We start from the raw sequence: 15,659 nt of genomic DNA, 5'->3' as shown, positions 1-15,659 counted from the left end.
GCTACGCCACAAGTACAATGTGCGCTCCATCCCTATCCGCAAGGACGACGAGGTGCGGGTCGACTGCAACCTTCTCCTTCAGAGCTACGCCACAAGTACAACGTGTGCTCCATCCCTATCCGCAAGGACGACGAGGTGCGGGTTGACTGCAACCTTCTCCTTTAGAGCTACGCCACAAGTACAATATGTGCTCCATCCCTATCCGCAAGGATGACGAGATGCAGGTCGACTACAACCTTCTCCTTTGGGACTACGCCACAAGTACAATGTGCGCTCCATCCCTATCCGCAAGGACGACGAAGCGCAGGTCGACTGGAGTCGCCACCTCAGAGCTGCATCTCCAGCGCAAAGACTATTCCGAGCAGAGAACAAAGTCCACTTGAAGGCAAAACGCAAGAATATTCGGAAATAAACCAAATTCGGATAAATCCTAAAGTTCCAAGCAGCAAACCAAAAGTATTCGAGCATCAAGCCCGAAGGAGTTTAATGATTACAGCAACCACTCGACATTCCGAGGAAAATTTAAAGCAGATTCAAGTCTCATAAGTTCATTCACTCGGCAGGAGGAGGGCTGGCGGGCTCGACGAATTCGTCCAGGTCGATTCCATCCGCGATCCGAGTGGCAGCAGCAATGAAAGTCTCCATGAAGGACTGGAAGTCATGCCTTTTGGTGTTAGCAACCTTGATCGCCGCCAATTTATCTTCACAAGCTTCCTGGCAGTGGACTCGCACCAAGGACAGCGCCACGTCAGCACCACACCGGGCGGAGGACTTTTTCCATTCCTGCACTCGGTCAGGGATCTCGTTGAGTCGAGCCATCAGGGATTCCAGATCATTTTGGAGTGTCGCCCTTGGACAGAGCAATGCGTCGACTCGTGAGACTGCCTCCTTCAGGCGCGCGAGGTAGCTTGTGACGCTGGCAACACGAGACTCCAGTTGGAGCACTTTCATTGCAGTTTCATCGTAAACTGGAGAAGCGATAGGGTCCAGACCCGTCTCGACCTTTCCAGTTTCCTTGTCAAAGTCTTGGCAGAATTCTGCAGCCAAAAATTAGTGAGTCGACCAGATAGGATCCGTTCGCAAGCATCAACACAGTCGGTTTAAAAGAAACACCTTCCAGCATAAGATAAAGCTTCTTGGCGAGAGTTCTCAGATAAGCCTCCGTGTCATTCCTCTTGTGGACCGCAGACTCCAGCTTTTCGTTCAAGGTAATTTTGTCCTTCTTCAGACGACTCACCTCTCAGTTAGACTCGTTGAGATAGGACTTCAGCTTGGTCACCTCCCCTTCCAGTGCTTCGACTAATGCCAGCTTCTGGTCTGCGAGGGCAGTTTTATCTTGGGCCTCCTTCTGTGCAGCGGCGAGGTCCGAGTCCTTCTTCTCCAGAGCCAACTTCATTTTCTCTGCAAAAGAAGCAATTAGATCAGACAAGAGCTCGAAGAAATGTTTTAAAAAGACAGTCGACAGGCAGTTACCTTCCATACTAGCAGCTTCGTCTTGAGCTTTCTTCAGATTCTGCTGGGCCAACTCCAAGTCGAGGTTGAGTTGCTTCTGCTTCTCCTCAAGTTCAGCAAACTTGGAAATGAGAGTACAAAACTTCTGCAAAAGGCAAAAGACGTGTCAATCGACAAGATCAAGGGTTGTTCACTTCCGAGTGGATACAACTTAAAGAAGTTTGCTTAGACCCCATCCGACTGCACACAGTCGACTGCGGTCTCGGGGGCTACACCCAGCGGGTGCACTTGGCGTGCCCCCGCTGATTAAGACCCAACTCGATCGGTCCGCCCGGGTCAAGTCAAAAAAACTGTTCAGACCCCAGTCGACTGCCAGCAGTCGACTGCAGTCTCGGGGACTACACCCAGTGGGTGCACTTAGCGTGCCCCCACCGGTTCCGATCTCATTCGACCGGTCCGCCCGGGTCGAGTGGAAGAAAAGAAAGGAAGGTAGAACTCATACCCCAGTCGACTGCCAGTAGTCGACTGTGGTCTCGGGGACTACACCCAGTGGGTGCACTTGGCGTGCCCCCACCGGTTCAGATCCTACGCGCCCAGACCGAGTGGAAGAACACAACTACCAAAGACAACAAAACACCCAGTGGGTGTACTGATTCGACGCAAACAACAGGAGATTGTATAGAAGAAATTTTTTCGGGTAGCATATCCTGATAGAGCAAGGTCGGTTGAAAGTCTACTTACCTAGACATTGGCCTGGAGAGCAGCGCTGGCGTCATAAGCAGCCTGGCTATTCTCATGCACCATCTTCATCCGCTCCATCATCATGTCAGCCTGACGGATGGATTCCGCAGCCGCTTCTGACTGGTTGTCCGGAACAGGGTAGCTGGTGAAAAAGAGAGCAGACGATCCAGGTGTGGCAGCTTGGAGCTCTGTGGCGTGGAGTTGGACGACTGAAGGAATCACCGGTGCAGTCGACAGTGCAGGGTGCTCACTCGACAAGGGTGCAGCGAAGGTTACAGAGGCCCTGCCCGTGTCTTCAGATTGACGGACGGGTGGTGTTGTTGTTGGCCTTTGCGAGACATCTTGCCAGCTGCTACCTTTTTGCTCTTCCTAGGCTTAAGAGCCACATCTTCATCGTCATCTGGAAGATCGATGACGTTGGGTGGAGCTGCAAGACAAATCAGTCGACCCCAAGTGAACGACTAGAATGCAATCGACCAAGTAATCAAGAACAAGATCATAAGAGTTTCTACCTGGGTTGGAGGTAACCGCGTCTTCCATCTCCTCGTCCCGATGTAGCAGCACTGCAAGTGTCCGTACTTAGTCGGTTACGTTCTGTTGCTCGAATCGACGAAAAGAACAAGTCAGATGATTACCCGGAGATGGTAGGGACGGTCACTTTGATCCTGGGCAAATCCTTGGGCAGTTTGGAGGAGGTGGCCTTCGGTGCTTTTGGAGCTGGAGGCGGCACAACCTTGGGCTGCTTTGGGGCCTTCTCAATCAGCGCTGAAGAAGACGTCCGGGGGCGCTTCGAAGACTGCCCAGTCGGCGCGGTCGCCAGGTCCGGGGTGCTCGCCGGGTCGTCTGCGTGCTTGGATCTCCTCTCTCTGCGAGGAGGCGTGTCGACTTCTTCGTCATCGCTCGAGTCGTCGCTCTCCTCGTCCTCCTCTGCATCCAAGTGCCACTCGCCGCTCTCGCCCCCACTCGCTCCCTCCTCGACGTCTTGCTCCTGCACTCCCTTGGGCATCGAGTACATGTCAATGAGAGCCTGAAAGAACAACGAGCAAAAGGAGTACAGTCGACCATCAACAAGGTGTCACACAGTGAATCGGAAAGATATTTGGGAAAGCAGAATCATACCTGCTCCGGCTGGCGCAAGTGGTCGAATGGAATCACCCTCCTAGACCCCCGGGGGTTGTCTTTGTTGCTGGTGATTCCCATCAGCCACTTCTCCAAGATGTCCTCACTGACGTCCTCTGGGTGGATCCGAGTGGAGTCCTCGAGTCTAGAGTACATCCACATCGGATGATCACGGGCCTAGAGCGGTTGGATGCGTCGACCGAGAAAGACCTCCAGCAGGTCCATCCCAGTCACCCCGTCGCGGACGAGTTGGACGACCCGCTCGACTAACACCTTGACCTGTGCCTTCTCTTCGGGAATCACCTTCAAGGAGGAAGGCTTCTCCACTCGAGCCAGGGAAAAGGGAGGAAGTCCAATCGACTGACCCGGGGTCGGCTGATCCTTGCAGTAAAACCAAGTCGATTGCCAGCCGCGGACCGAGTCGGGAAGGATCATCGCCGGGAAGGTGCTCTTGTTCCTCATCTGGATCCCTAGGTCCCCGCACATCTGGATCATGTGCGTCCTCTCATCACTCGGATTGGCCTTTTTGACCGTCTGGGAGCGGCAGGTGAAGATATGTTTGAAGAGGCCCCAGTGCGGTCGACAGCCCAAGAAATTTTCACACATTGACATAAAAGCAGCCAGATAGACTATGGTGTTTGGAGTGAAGTGGTGGAGCTGAGCCCCAAAGAATTTCAAAAAGCCCCAAAAGAAAGGATGGGGAGGCAGAGAAAATCTGCGATCGACGTGGGTGGCGAGGAGAACGCACTCACCCTCCCTTGGATGCGGCTCGGTCTCGTTCCCCGGGAACCGCGCCGATTTGTGGGGGATCAGTCCCCCCTCCACCAGGTCATCGAGGTCGTCCTGGCTGATCGTCGAGCGGATCCAGTCGCCCTGGATCCAGCCCGGCGGCTGGCCGAATCTCGACGAGGATCCGCCTCGGCTGGTCCGCTTGCCCTTCGCCTTCGCGGTCGCCTTCTTCGCGCACTCCAGCGCCACCTTCTTCTCTTTTCCCATGGCGACGGCGAGCGAGGGTTCGGTGACGAGAGCAGAAGCGAGCGTGGCGGAGAGGTCAAAGGAAGAAGAAAAGAGAATGGGAGCGCACGGTGCAGAGACCCGGTCCGGTGCCTTTTATAAGGTCATTCCCCGAGTGACTAACTAGTAGGCCCAGACGATCTAAACAAATCCCGCAACAGTCGCGCGCGCAGTACGTGGCGAAAAAGGTGGCGCAGAGATCGAGGAGACCTGCCTAATCCGTCCCGATTACCACGGCCTCGCCCGTCTGGCGCGCTTCCCGAAATTCAAATCCCGCGAAATCTGCGGAGAGTAGAGCAACTGGTCAAACAGAAAACATCCTCCACATTATCATTCGGAATTCTACCATGAAACTTCACTCGACAAAAACTAAGAATGGACCAAGGCGACTGAAAAAGAAGTTGATGTTGTCTCCTCAGTTCATTGTTCCAGAACAAGTTATACTCATAGCATAAAGAAGGAGTTGGAAGTGTTCCCAACTCCTTCCTCACTCAAACCCTGATCCATTCGGGGGCTAATGACGAAGCTATGTACCTAGGGTAGGGTCATGGATCTGTCCAAGATACCCTCCCCAAGGACATCTCTAAAGGAACCAGAAGCGGTCGAAGCAAAATCATCATCCACTCGACCGTGAAGGTATGTTCCACTCGGCAGTATAGAAGACACTCGACTATGCGAACAACCACTCAACGAAACAAGAAACCACTCGGAGTGTAGAAGACCTAACGTCACTCAGGATGACAACGGTCGGTCATTCACTCTGCAACCTTAAAGATCATTTATATCTCTTTATTACTAGTGTTACCAGTAATGCCCTGCCTTAATGTACATTGAACCCTTTGTAACATAGGCTGGCTGGGGTCCTGGCGCACTCTATATAAGCCACCCCCTCCTCCGAGACAACGGTTCGCACCCTTTGTAATTCACACACATATATCCAGTCGACCGCCTCCGGGCTCTGAGACATAGGGATGTTACTTCCTTCGAGAAGGGCATGAACTCGTAAAACTCGCGTGTACAACTCCTCCATAGCTAGGATCTTGCCTCTACATTCCTACCCCCCTATTCTACTGTCAGGCTTAGAACCACGACACCCCCTCCTTCCTTCTCTTCTCTCCTTCCCTTCCTTCTCTCCTACTCGTACTTGGAAAGGGGGGAATCCTACTCCCGATGGGAGTAGGAATCCCTAGGGCGCGCCATAGTAGAGGGCCGGCCCTCCTCCTCCTCCTCCACACCTTTATATACGGGGGAGGGGGAATCTCATAGACACACAAGTTGATCATTGATCTCTTAGCCGTGTGCGGTGCCCCCTCCACCATAATCCACCTCGGTCATATCGTAGCGGTGCTTAGGTGAAGCCCTATTCCGGTAGCATCATCATCACCATCATCATGCCATCGTGCTGACGAAGCTCTCCCTCGACACTCTGCTAGATCGTGAGTTCGTGGGACGTCACCAAGCCAAACGTGTGCAGATTGCGGAGGTGCCGTACCTTCCGTGCTAAGATCGGTCGATCATGAAGACATACGACTACATCAACTATGTTGTCATAACACTTCTGCTTACGGTCTATGAGGGTATGTGAAAAACACTCTTCCCTCTCGTTGCTATGCATCACCATGATCTTGCATTTGTGTAGGATTTTTTATGAAATTACGGCGTTCCCCAATAGGTGTCTTCTAGATTAGTTAGGTGTCACTTGGGAGCCTCCGTCAAGATTGTGGAGTTGAACCAATGAGTTTGTATGGGCAAGGAGATTGACTACTTCATGAAGATCTACCCTAGTGAGGCAAGTCCTTCGTGGGCGATGGCCATGGTGGGATAGACAAGGTTGCTTCTTCGCGACCCTTCATGGGTGGAGCCCTCCGTGGACTCGCGCAGCCGTTACCCTTCGTGGGTTGAAGTCTCCATCAACGTGGAGGTACGATAGCACCACCTATCGGAACCACGCCAAAAATCTCTGTGTCTACATTGCGTTTGCTCCCTACAAACTCCTCCCTTTACCTTCATATGCAAATGTTTTACGTTCTGCTGCTATACTCTTAGACTTGCATGTGTAGGTTGATTGCCTGACTTGTTCTAAGTTGCTAAAATCTGCCAAGACTTAAAATTGGGAAAAGGCTAGATTTTTATTTGGTCAAGTAGTCTAATCACCCCCTCTAGAAATACTTTCGATCCTACATACTCCCTGCACCTTGTCAATACGCCGCCCCTTATAACGATTGACTACACTGAGAAACAAAAAAAACAGTACCAAACATTACAATATGATCATCTTCCATTAACCACTCCACACCTGTCAACAGCGTCATCTTTGGCTGGCCACTCCACACCTGCCAAATTAAGTCCAATTGTGCATCATATAGTGAGAGAAGAATGGTCTTAAATGAAGTGGGGATCTCACTTTGGATATCATGCGGTTGCCTCAGCCATGTCCACCTCACAATATTCGTGCTTTGCTACGTACTAAATGGCGGTTCCCATAAACCTGGGTTTGTCGAGTAAGTTCCATATGAACTAAATATATGAGCTTGATTCAATGTGTATTGAATATACGTTGCGAAAACAGGAGGCATGTCAGAGAATTTAATTTCAGTCTGAATCTTACAAGAGACAACTATGATTAATCCCTCGCTAAAAAACTGGGCATAAGTTACACTAGCAATAACCCTGAGAATATACTGAAAATTGACACACTAATTAAACTATTGATGCATTTGAAGTCCTAGAAAACTTAATTACCTTGCATTCCTACCCATGCAGTTGGCCTCCAACAACAAATGTCTTCATATTACCGCCATGTAAATTAAGGTTAGTGTAATCCACTCCCAGCCTGCGGAAACTTCAACAAATATCACAGAAGTAAAACATTTTTTAAATGAAGGCAAAAGATTCGCCTCATGTCATTAATAAAGAAGGAAAACTGAACAAAGTTTTACGAGGTCCATTAAGCCTCCACAAATGGAAAAAAGGAAGCCTCCTCTCGCGGCATCAAAGAGCCCAAATGTTTTGCCCTCGCAAGTACCCAATTTTTAATCTCCAAGTGGATGCTGTTAATTAGCAAAGAAGGCAGGGAGGACTTGCTTCTAAAACTCTAGCATTCCTCTCATTCCAGATCTCCCAACAGACGAGCATGAGGAGTGAAGAGTTTGCCCTTATCTGATGACCGCGCCAGAGGATAGTGGATGTCCACCAATGTTGAACCGTGTGGAAACCTCCCCAGGCCGCAAAGTTTAGTTCTGGTACATCAAACCACGTATTTACGGCCGCCCATACTCTGAGTGAGTAGTCGCATTGGAAAAGGATGTGTGCGGCAGATTCAGGCTCCCTCTTGCATAGCGGGCACATCCCACAATTTGGCCAACCCTGCTTCTGAAGGCGTAAACGATTCTAGGAGGAACATGTATTGTGTTCGTGAATCATTCGGAACAATGAATGAATAATTAATGAACTTAGTACAAATGATCAAATATCTACTGCTAATCTTCTAAACAGAAGAACAAGCTGCACGTAGATGTTTGCCCGCTGATGAAGGTGTTTCATGAGTATAGTCTCATGTTCTTTTGTGGCCTATGAACCTCAAATCTTAATTAGTAGAACAACAAAATAGCTTCTACTTTTCATTAGAAAAGAATTAGAAAAACAACACCTTTCAAAACATGATGTGTTAGTAATTGGCTCTGGTGATGGCCTTGTAGCTGAGAGCCGCCAGTCCACCACGGATTTAACTGAACACGCAACAAATTGCAGTCCAATTTAATCCCTCACTAAAAAACTGGGCATAAGTTACAGTAACAATAACCCTGAGAATATACTGAAAATTAACACATTGATTAAAATATTGATGCATTTGAAGCCCTAGAAAACTTAATTACCTTGCATTCCTGCCCATGCAGTTGGCCTCCAACAACAAATGCCTTCGTATTACTGCCATGTAATTTAAGGTTAGTGCAATCCACTCCCAGCCTGCGCAAACTGCAACAAATATCACAGAAGTAAAATATTTTTTTAAACGGAGGCAAAAGTTTTGCCTCATCTCATTAATAAAGAAGGGGAACCGAACAAAGTTTTACGAGGTCCAATAAGCCTCCACAAATGGAAAAAGGAAGCCTACTCTCGCGGCACCAGAGAGCCCAAATGTTTTGCCCCCGCAAGTACCCAATTTTTAGCCTACAAGTGGATGCTGTTAATTAGCAAAGAAGGAAGGGAGGACTTGCTTCTAAAAGCTCTAGCGTTCGTGTCATTCCAGATCTCCCAACAGGCGAGCATGAGGAGCGAAGAGACTGCCCTTCTCCGATGACCGCGCCGAGGGATAGTGGATGTCCACCAATGTTGAACCGTGTGGAAACCTCCTCAGGCCGCAAAGTTTGATTCTGGTACATCAAACCCCGTCTTTACGGATGCCCATACCCTGAGTGAGTATCGGCATTGGAAAAGGATGTGTGCCGCAGATTCAGGCTCCCTCCTGCATAGATGGCACAACCCGCAATTTGGCCGCCCCCGCTTCTGAAGGCGTAAACGATTCTAGGAGGAACGTGTATTGTGTTCACAAAAAATGAATAACTAATGAACTTAGTACAAATGATCAAGTATCTACTGCCCTCACTTCTAAACAAAAGAACAAGTTGCATGTAGATCTTTGCCCGCTGATGGAGGCGTTTCATGAGTATAGTCTCACATGTTTTTTGCAGGTAGAGTATAGTCTCATGTTGACCATGTAGAACCGAAGTGCACTTTGCACCGTCGGACGTTTCATTGTTTTCTCTGCTCCCTTATAGTCTTTTGTGGCCTCTGAACCTCAAATCTTAGTACAGTAGTAAAATAGCTTCTACTTTTCATCAGATTTTTTTTTAGAAAAAACAACACCAATGTTCCGATTCAAAACATGACGTGGTAGTAATTGGCTCTAGCTGAGAGCCGCCAGCCCACCACGGATTTGAGCGAACATGCAGCGAATTGCAGTTCAATTTAATCCCTCACTAAAAACTGGGCATAAGTTACACTAAAAATAACCTTGAGAATATACTTAACTGTTTAAACTATTGATGCATTTGAAGTCCTATAAAACTTAATTTCCTTGCATTCCTGCCCATGGAGTTGGCCTCCAACAACAAATGCCTTCATATTACTACCATGTAAATTAAGGTTAGTGTAATCCACTCCTAGCCTACACAAACTGCAACAAATATCACAAAAGTAAAACATTTTTTTAAACAGAGGAAAAAGCTTTGCCTTATCTCATTAATAAAGAAGGGAAACCGAACAAAGTTTTATGAGGTCCGTTAAGCCTCCACAAATGGAAAAGGAACCTACTCTCGCGGCATCAGAGAGCCCAAATGTTTTGTCCTTGCAAGTACCAAATTTTTAGCCTCCAAGTGGATGTTGCTAATTAGCAAAGAAGGCAGGGATGACTTGCTTCTAAAAACTCTAGCGTTCCTCTCATTCCAGATCTCCCAACAGACGAGCATGAGCAGCGAAGAGACTGCCCTTCTTCGATGACTGCGTTGAAGGACAGTGGATGTCCATCAATGTTGAACTGTGCGGAAACCTGCCCGGACCGCAAAGTTTACTTCTGGTAGATCAAACCCTGTCTTTACGACCGCCATACTCCGAGTGAGTACCAGCATTGGAAAAGGATGTGTGTCGCAGATTCGGGCTCCCTTTTGCATAGCTGGCACAACCCACAATTTGGCCAACCCCACTTCTGAAGGCGTAAACGATTCTAGGACGAACGTGTATTGTGTTCGTAAATCATTCGGAACAAAAAATGAATAAATAATGAACTTAGTACAAATGATCAAGTATCTACTGCTCTAACTTCTAAACAGAAGAACAAGCTGCATGTAGACGTTTTGCCCGCTGATGGAGGCGTTTCATGGGTATAGTCTCGTGTGTTTTTTGCGGGTAGAGTATAGTCTCATGTTGACCTTGTAGAAACAACGTGCACTTGGCATTGTCGGGCGTTTCATTGTTTTCTCTGCTCCCTTATAGTCTTTTGTGGCCTCTGAAGCTCAAATCTTAGTACAACAGCAAAATAGCTTCTACTTTTTGTTAGATTTTTTTTTGGAAAAACAACACCAATGTTCCAATTCAAAACATGACGTGTCAGTAATTGGCTCTGGTGATGGTCCTGTAGCAGAGATCTGCCGGCCCACCACGGATTTGATCTAACACGCAACAAATTGCAGTCCAATTTAATCCCTCACTAAAAAAGTGGGCAAAAGTTAGAATAACAACAACCCTGAGAATATACTGAAAATTGACACAATGATTAAACTATTGATGCATTTGAAGTTCTAGAAAACTTAATTACCTTGCATTCCTGCCCATGCAGTTGGTCTCCAACAACAAATGCCTTCATATTATTGCGATGTAAATTAAGGTTATTGTAATCCACTCCCAGCCTGCGCAAACTGCAACTAATATCACAAAAGTAAAACATTTTTTAAACGGAGGCCAAAGTTTTGTCTCATCTCATTAATAAAGAAGGGAAACCGAACAAAGTTTTACGAGGTCCATTAAACCTCCACAAATGGAAAAAGTAAGCCTACTCTCGCGGCATTAGAGCGCCCAAATGTTTTCCCCCCGCAAGTACCCAATTTTTAGCCTCCAAGTGGATGTTCTTAATTAGCAAAGAAGGTAGGGATGACTTGCTTCTAAAAACTCTAGCGTTCCTCTCATTCCAGATCTCCTAACAGACGAGCATGAGGAGCGAAGAAACTGCCATTCTCCGATGACCGCGATGAAGGACAGTGGATGTCCACCATTCCGAACCATGCGGAAACCTCCCCAAACCGCAAAGTTTAGTTCTGGTACATCAAACCCCATCTTTACGGGTCGCCCATACTCTGAGTGAGTACCGGCATTGGAAAAGCATGTGTGCCGCAGATTCAGGCTCCCTCTTGCATAGCTGGCATAACCCACAATTTGGCCAACCCCGCTTCTGAAGGCGTAAACGATTCTAGGAGAAACGTGTATTGTGTTCGTAAATCATTCGGAACAAAAAATAAATAACTAATGAACTTAGTACAAATGATCAAGTATCTGCTGCTCTAACTTCTAAACAGAAGAACAAGCTGCATGTAGATGTTTGCCCACTGATGTACTTTTCTGACAACAAATTGCAGTTCCGATGCACTCTAGATGCTCCTTGCTGAATTCACATTTAATTCTCATTTTTCTTGCTCCAAATGGATCACGTATACACTGCAGAGCACACTGGTTGCTGAGTTCAATTAGCCCTCGGGTATCTTGCCTTGTTTAGGTATAGCATCCTGTCTCTCGTGGAGTCGTGGACTCATAGCAATCTTTCTATATCCTTTCCCTCACCATCATCCAGCAGCCAGCTTCTGGGTATGTGCAAATTTTTCATGTATATAAACTGATGAGACGGATATAAGAGTTCGAGGTGCGACTATTTCATAAATGGGAGAATACATTTTAATGCACAAATGTGGGTTAGCTCAATTGGCCGCAGCCTTGTATTCTTGGCGGCTGACAAGGGCCACAGCGCAGGCTGGTGCTGTAAATTCCGGACGACGGGCGGATGAATTCTTTTTTTGATATTTTGATTGATTTTTTGACTTACGGGCGGGGTAAATATCATTAATGTTGAGAACACTTTTAATAACGATTAGCGGGCAAAAACAATCCATGCTTTATTATATTATATATTAGGTAAAAATAAAGATTGAGCAGATGCACTGCACAAACGCATGATTTTATTTTTCAAGCACCGTAGCCGTTTGTCCCACGAATCGCGCATTAACCAAGGGAAACATTTGGGACCGGGGCACCGGCCGAAGCTTCGGCCGGTCCAGTCCACACGTGCGCGATGCGACCCACTGACGAGCAACCACGTGGCGTGATGGACCCGAGACGACTAGTCCTCCTTCCTTTTCTCTTCTTCCTCTCGCGCATCCCTCTCTTTCTCTCTCCCCGCTGCCATGGTCAACGCATCGCCCCACGCCGCAGGCCTCCCAGGCGCGCCGCCGTTCAGCAGATCTGGCCACCCTCGACCAGATCCGCGTGGATCCACGTGCATCGGAGCTCTCCCTACCTCGCCGGACCCGGCCACGCCGGAGCTGCAACCAGCCATGGCAGGACTGCACCCCGCGGCGCAAATTTGCTGGAACCTCGACGTCACGGCGAGACGACGGATGACCATTTTTTTTGCTACAACTGTGTTTTGGTTTTGCTACTACCATAGAGATTTTTTTGCTGGAACTGATGGTATTTTTTGCTTCAATCAGAGATGCGCGATAGCTGGGAGGCTGGCGAATGCTGCAATAGTTGACAAGAAAGCTTCAACCCAAGATTAAAAATGCTTCAACCGTATATATAGAAAGTTGTAAGCGATCAGTGCTATCGAGGAAAGCTACAACCGTCTATGTAAAAGGCTACAACCTTTGATGAAAAAAGATTCAACCGAACGATAGAGAAAAGCTTTCACCCAGACGCTGCTCAAAAAGAAAAAAGTTTCAATCGTTTATAGAAATGCTTCCACCGTAGAGGGGAAAGGCTTCAATCATTGAGATAAAAGCTACAACCGTGTCAAGTTTTTGCTACTACCGTCTGTGTTTTTCCTACATCCATTCATGTGGCCATGGTGCTTTTTTACGACTGAGGTGTGACCGGCGACGACGAGGACGACATTTTTGTTGCAACATCCTCGTTTTTTGCTACCATTGGCGCTGTGTTTTGCTACATCCGATTAACATTTTTGCTACAATGGCGACGCTGATGGATTTTTTTGCTGCAACCGTTGTCTTCATTTGCTACGACTGACACGGAAAAATGCTACCACGGGGCATCTTTGTTTTTTGCTGGAACCAATCATCAGTGAGGCGGAGCTGCATCCATGGCACTTCGATGAGCAGCGGGGGCAGTGAGCGGTCGGGGCGAGCCGAGTCCCGGAGCGCGGGGCGGCTCCGATGGGCGGCCGGGGCGGCGAGCGGACTGGACGAGCTGAGTCGCGGAGCTGCATCCATGGCGCTCCGACGGGCGGCCGAGGCGGCGAGCGGTCAGCTCCAACCGGCGGCCGGGGCGGCGAGCGGCCGGGGCGAGCTGAGTGCCGCAGCGTGGGACGGCCCCGACGGGCAATCGGCACGGCAAGCGCTCGGGGAGACGAGGACAAGGTAAAAAAAAATAGAGGAGCTCGGATCTAACGGTGTTGCACGTCAGATCGGACGGCTGGGAGCAGACTGGCCGAAACATTCGGCCGGTGCGTTGGCGCCTAGCGGTGCTCATTAACCAATGATGGTACTACTACTACCCGTAGCGCAGCCATAGCTAGAAGGAGAACTGTTACTAAAAAAAGCTAGAAGGAGAACTTGTAGAGCATGTCGTGCTTGTACACCTGGCCGGGCCTCACCGTCACCGACGGGAACTCGGGGTGGTTCACGGCGTCCGGGTACGCCTGCGTCTCCAGGCAAAACCCGTCGTACTGCTCGTACAGCTTGCCGCCCTTCCCCTGGGTGTGGTTCAGGAAGTTGCCGGTGTAGAGCTGTATGGCCGGCTGGTTGGCCCACAGCTCCAGCGCGCGCCCCGACTTGCCGTCCCGCGCCACCGCCACCTTCCGCATCCCCTCCCAGTCGATGACGTAGTTGATGTCGTAGCCGTAGACTTTGCCGCCCTTGACCTTCCGGATGCGCGCGCCGATGGGCGTCGGCGTGCGGAAGTCGTAGTTCGTGCCGGCCACCGGGTCGACGCGGCCCGACGACGGGAGCAGCTCCTCGTCCATCGGGGTGTACCGGGACGCGGAGAGCTGGAGCGTGTGGCCCAGGATGTCGCCGCTGCCCTCCCCGCCCAGGTTCAGGTACACGTGCTGCAGGAAGTTCACCGGCGTCGCCTTGTTCAGCGCCGTCGCGTTCGTGCGGATGCTCAGCTCGTACGGGCCCGTCAGCTGGTACGTCGCGTACACGTCCAGGTCTCCGGGCAATCCTGATTAATAATTGGTTGCAATCATGATTTGTCGAACGACATGACGGTTTTTTGAATGGTAAAGAATTTGGTCGTATCGTTTTTCCTACCTTGCTCCCCGTCGAAGCTCCGGTAGTAGAGCGTGATATACGGGGAGTCGTCGCCGGCGACGTACTCCTTCACCGTCCATATGACTTTGCTGAATCCCCTGTGACCACCTATAACAACGGAAAATTAATTACCGCGTGTTATCGCGGGTAGCTCTTTGACAGAATCGAACAATGCATACCATGGATGGAGTTCCTGCCGTCGTTGATGTACGTGTGGTATACTTTGCCGTCGAGGACAAAGCGGCCCCTGGCCATTCTCTGCGCCACCCTCCCATTTAGCGGCCCAAAGGCAGAGTTATCAGTCTGAATGACCAGAGGAAACAGGAACTTGAAATTAACGTGGTGTCTCATCATGGTGTCAAAAAAAAAAACGTGGTGTCTCATCAGGACAGCAATGAAGTTGAGAGATCAGGTGAATAATCGGGCCGATCTTTGCTAGGGAAAGAAATGATTTCATATTATGAATCGGAAAAAGAAAGAAACAAAACGAGGAGCGGCGCAATGTTCATTCTATGAGCAATCTACATTTCAGACGGACGCTGAAGGAATAATGCAGAAAAGATAATTTTGAGAAGGTTTCAGTGAACTCACAACATACTCAGCGAGGGTGTCTTTGCCCAGCACAACATCGGCCAAATTCCCTGCAAAATAATTTGTGCGAGGTAAGTGAGTCTCAGACGCCACAGGAACGCAAGATCACACATAAGAGGCGTTACGATTTTCTTGGCATGAGAAACAAGATCTTTTGTCCTTGTTTTTGTGGGGTAGAGAGAAGAAGATGAAGATACCTTTGGAATCAGGGACGAGGATCGACATGATGGTGGCGCCCCAGTTGGTCATCTTGACGGAGAAATCCCCTCTCTTGAGCTCGTACACGCTGACCATCTTCCTCCTCGCGTCGGCGCCGCCGGCCAGCGCGAGGACCGCGAGGCACAAGAGCACGGGAAGCACCGGAGCCCTCGCCATTGGGGCCCAACACGACGCTCGTAGGCACGAAGGAAGAAGAGGACAGCTGTATGTCATCCAGAAGGGGTGGGCAGAGCTGTGATATAGGCGGACAGTCGCAAGGCTGGGCCTGGGCTGCAAGCTTCCTTTTAGAGCAGGATCTTTTTTTTAATAGTATCTAAAATACAATATCTTTTTAAATAGTATTTAAAATACAGTATCTAATTTTTAAATAGTATCTAAAATACAGTATCTAAAATCCTCTAAAAAAATCTAAAATACAGTATCTGCTTGAGAAAGGAAATCAAAAAGAAACGAGGTCAAAATTTTGGGTTGTCAGGCACTTGGATCCCCACG

The 15,659-nt window shown here is 49.0% G+C and overlaps 1 protein-coding gene across 1 annotated transcript; it reads right to left on the bottom strand.

The window, feature by feature from the left end:
* Positions 1-13,468: 13,468 nt before the first annotated feature.
* LOC123189416 (galactose mutarotase-like) lies at positions 13,469-15,359 on the bottom strand. The gene is made up of 5 exons (XM_044601827.1): positions 15,146-15,359; positions 14,949-14,998; positions 14,537-14,660; positions 14,358-14,465; positions 13,469-14,268 (listed from the first exon to the last, which is right to left on the bottom strand). Exons 1-5 carry the CDS (start codon positions 15,321-15,323, stop codon positions 13,646-13,648), a joined length of 1,083 nt encoding a protein of 360 aa, XP_044457762.1. The 5' UTR covers positions 15,324-15,359; the 3' UTR covers positions 13,469-13,645.
* Between the last annotated feature and the right edge of the window lie 300 nt (positions 15,360-15,659).

Source organism: Triticum aestivum, chromosome 2A (assembly GCF_018294505.1).
Source record: "Triticum aestivum cultivar Chinese Spring chromosome 2A, IWGSC CS RefSeq v2.1, whole genome shotgun sequence".
Taxonomy (NCBI): Eukaryota; Viridiplantae; Streptophyta; class Magnoliopsida; order Poales; family Poaceae; genus Triticum; species Triticum aestivum.
Note: the sequence above shows the minus strand (reverse complement) of the source record. Positions and strands in the feature narration are given on the sequence as shown.

Bases quoted from the DNA above. Each gene is read 5' to 3' on its own strand.
- LOC123189416 (XM_044601827.1), bottom strand. From the start codon at position 15,323: ATGGCGAGGGCTCCGGTGCTTCCCGTGCTCTTGTGCCTCGCGGTCCTC. The intron at 14,999-15,145 runs GTATCTTCATCT...ATTATTTTGCAG, and splicing joins CCTCGTCCCTGATTCCAAAG to GGAATTTGGCCGATGTTGTG. The intron at 14,661-14,948 runs GTGAGTTCACTG...CTGGTCATTCAG, and splicing joins ACACCCTCGCTGAGTATGTT to ACTGATAACTCTGCCTTTGG.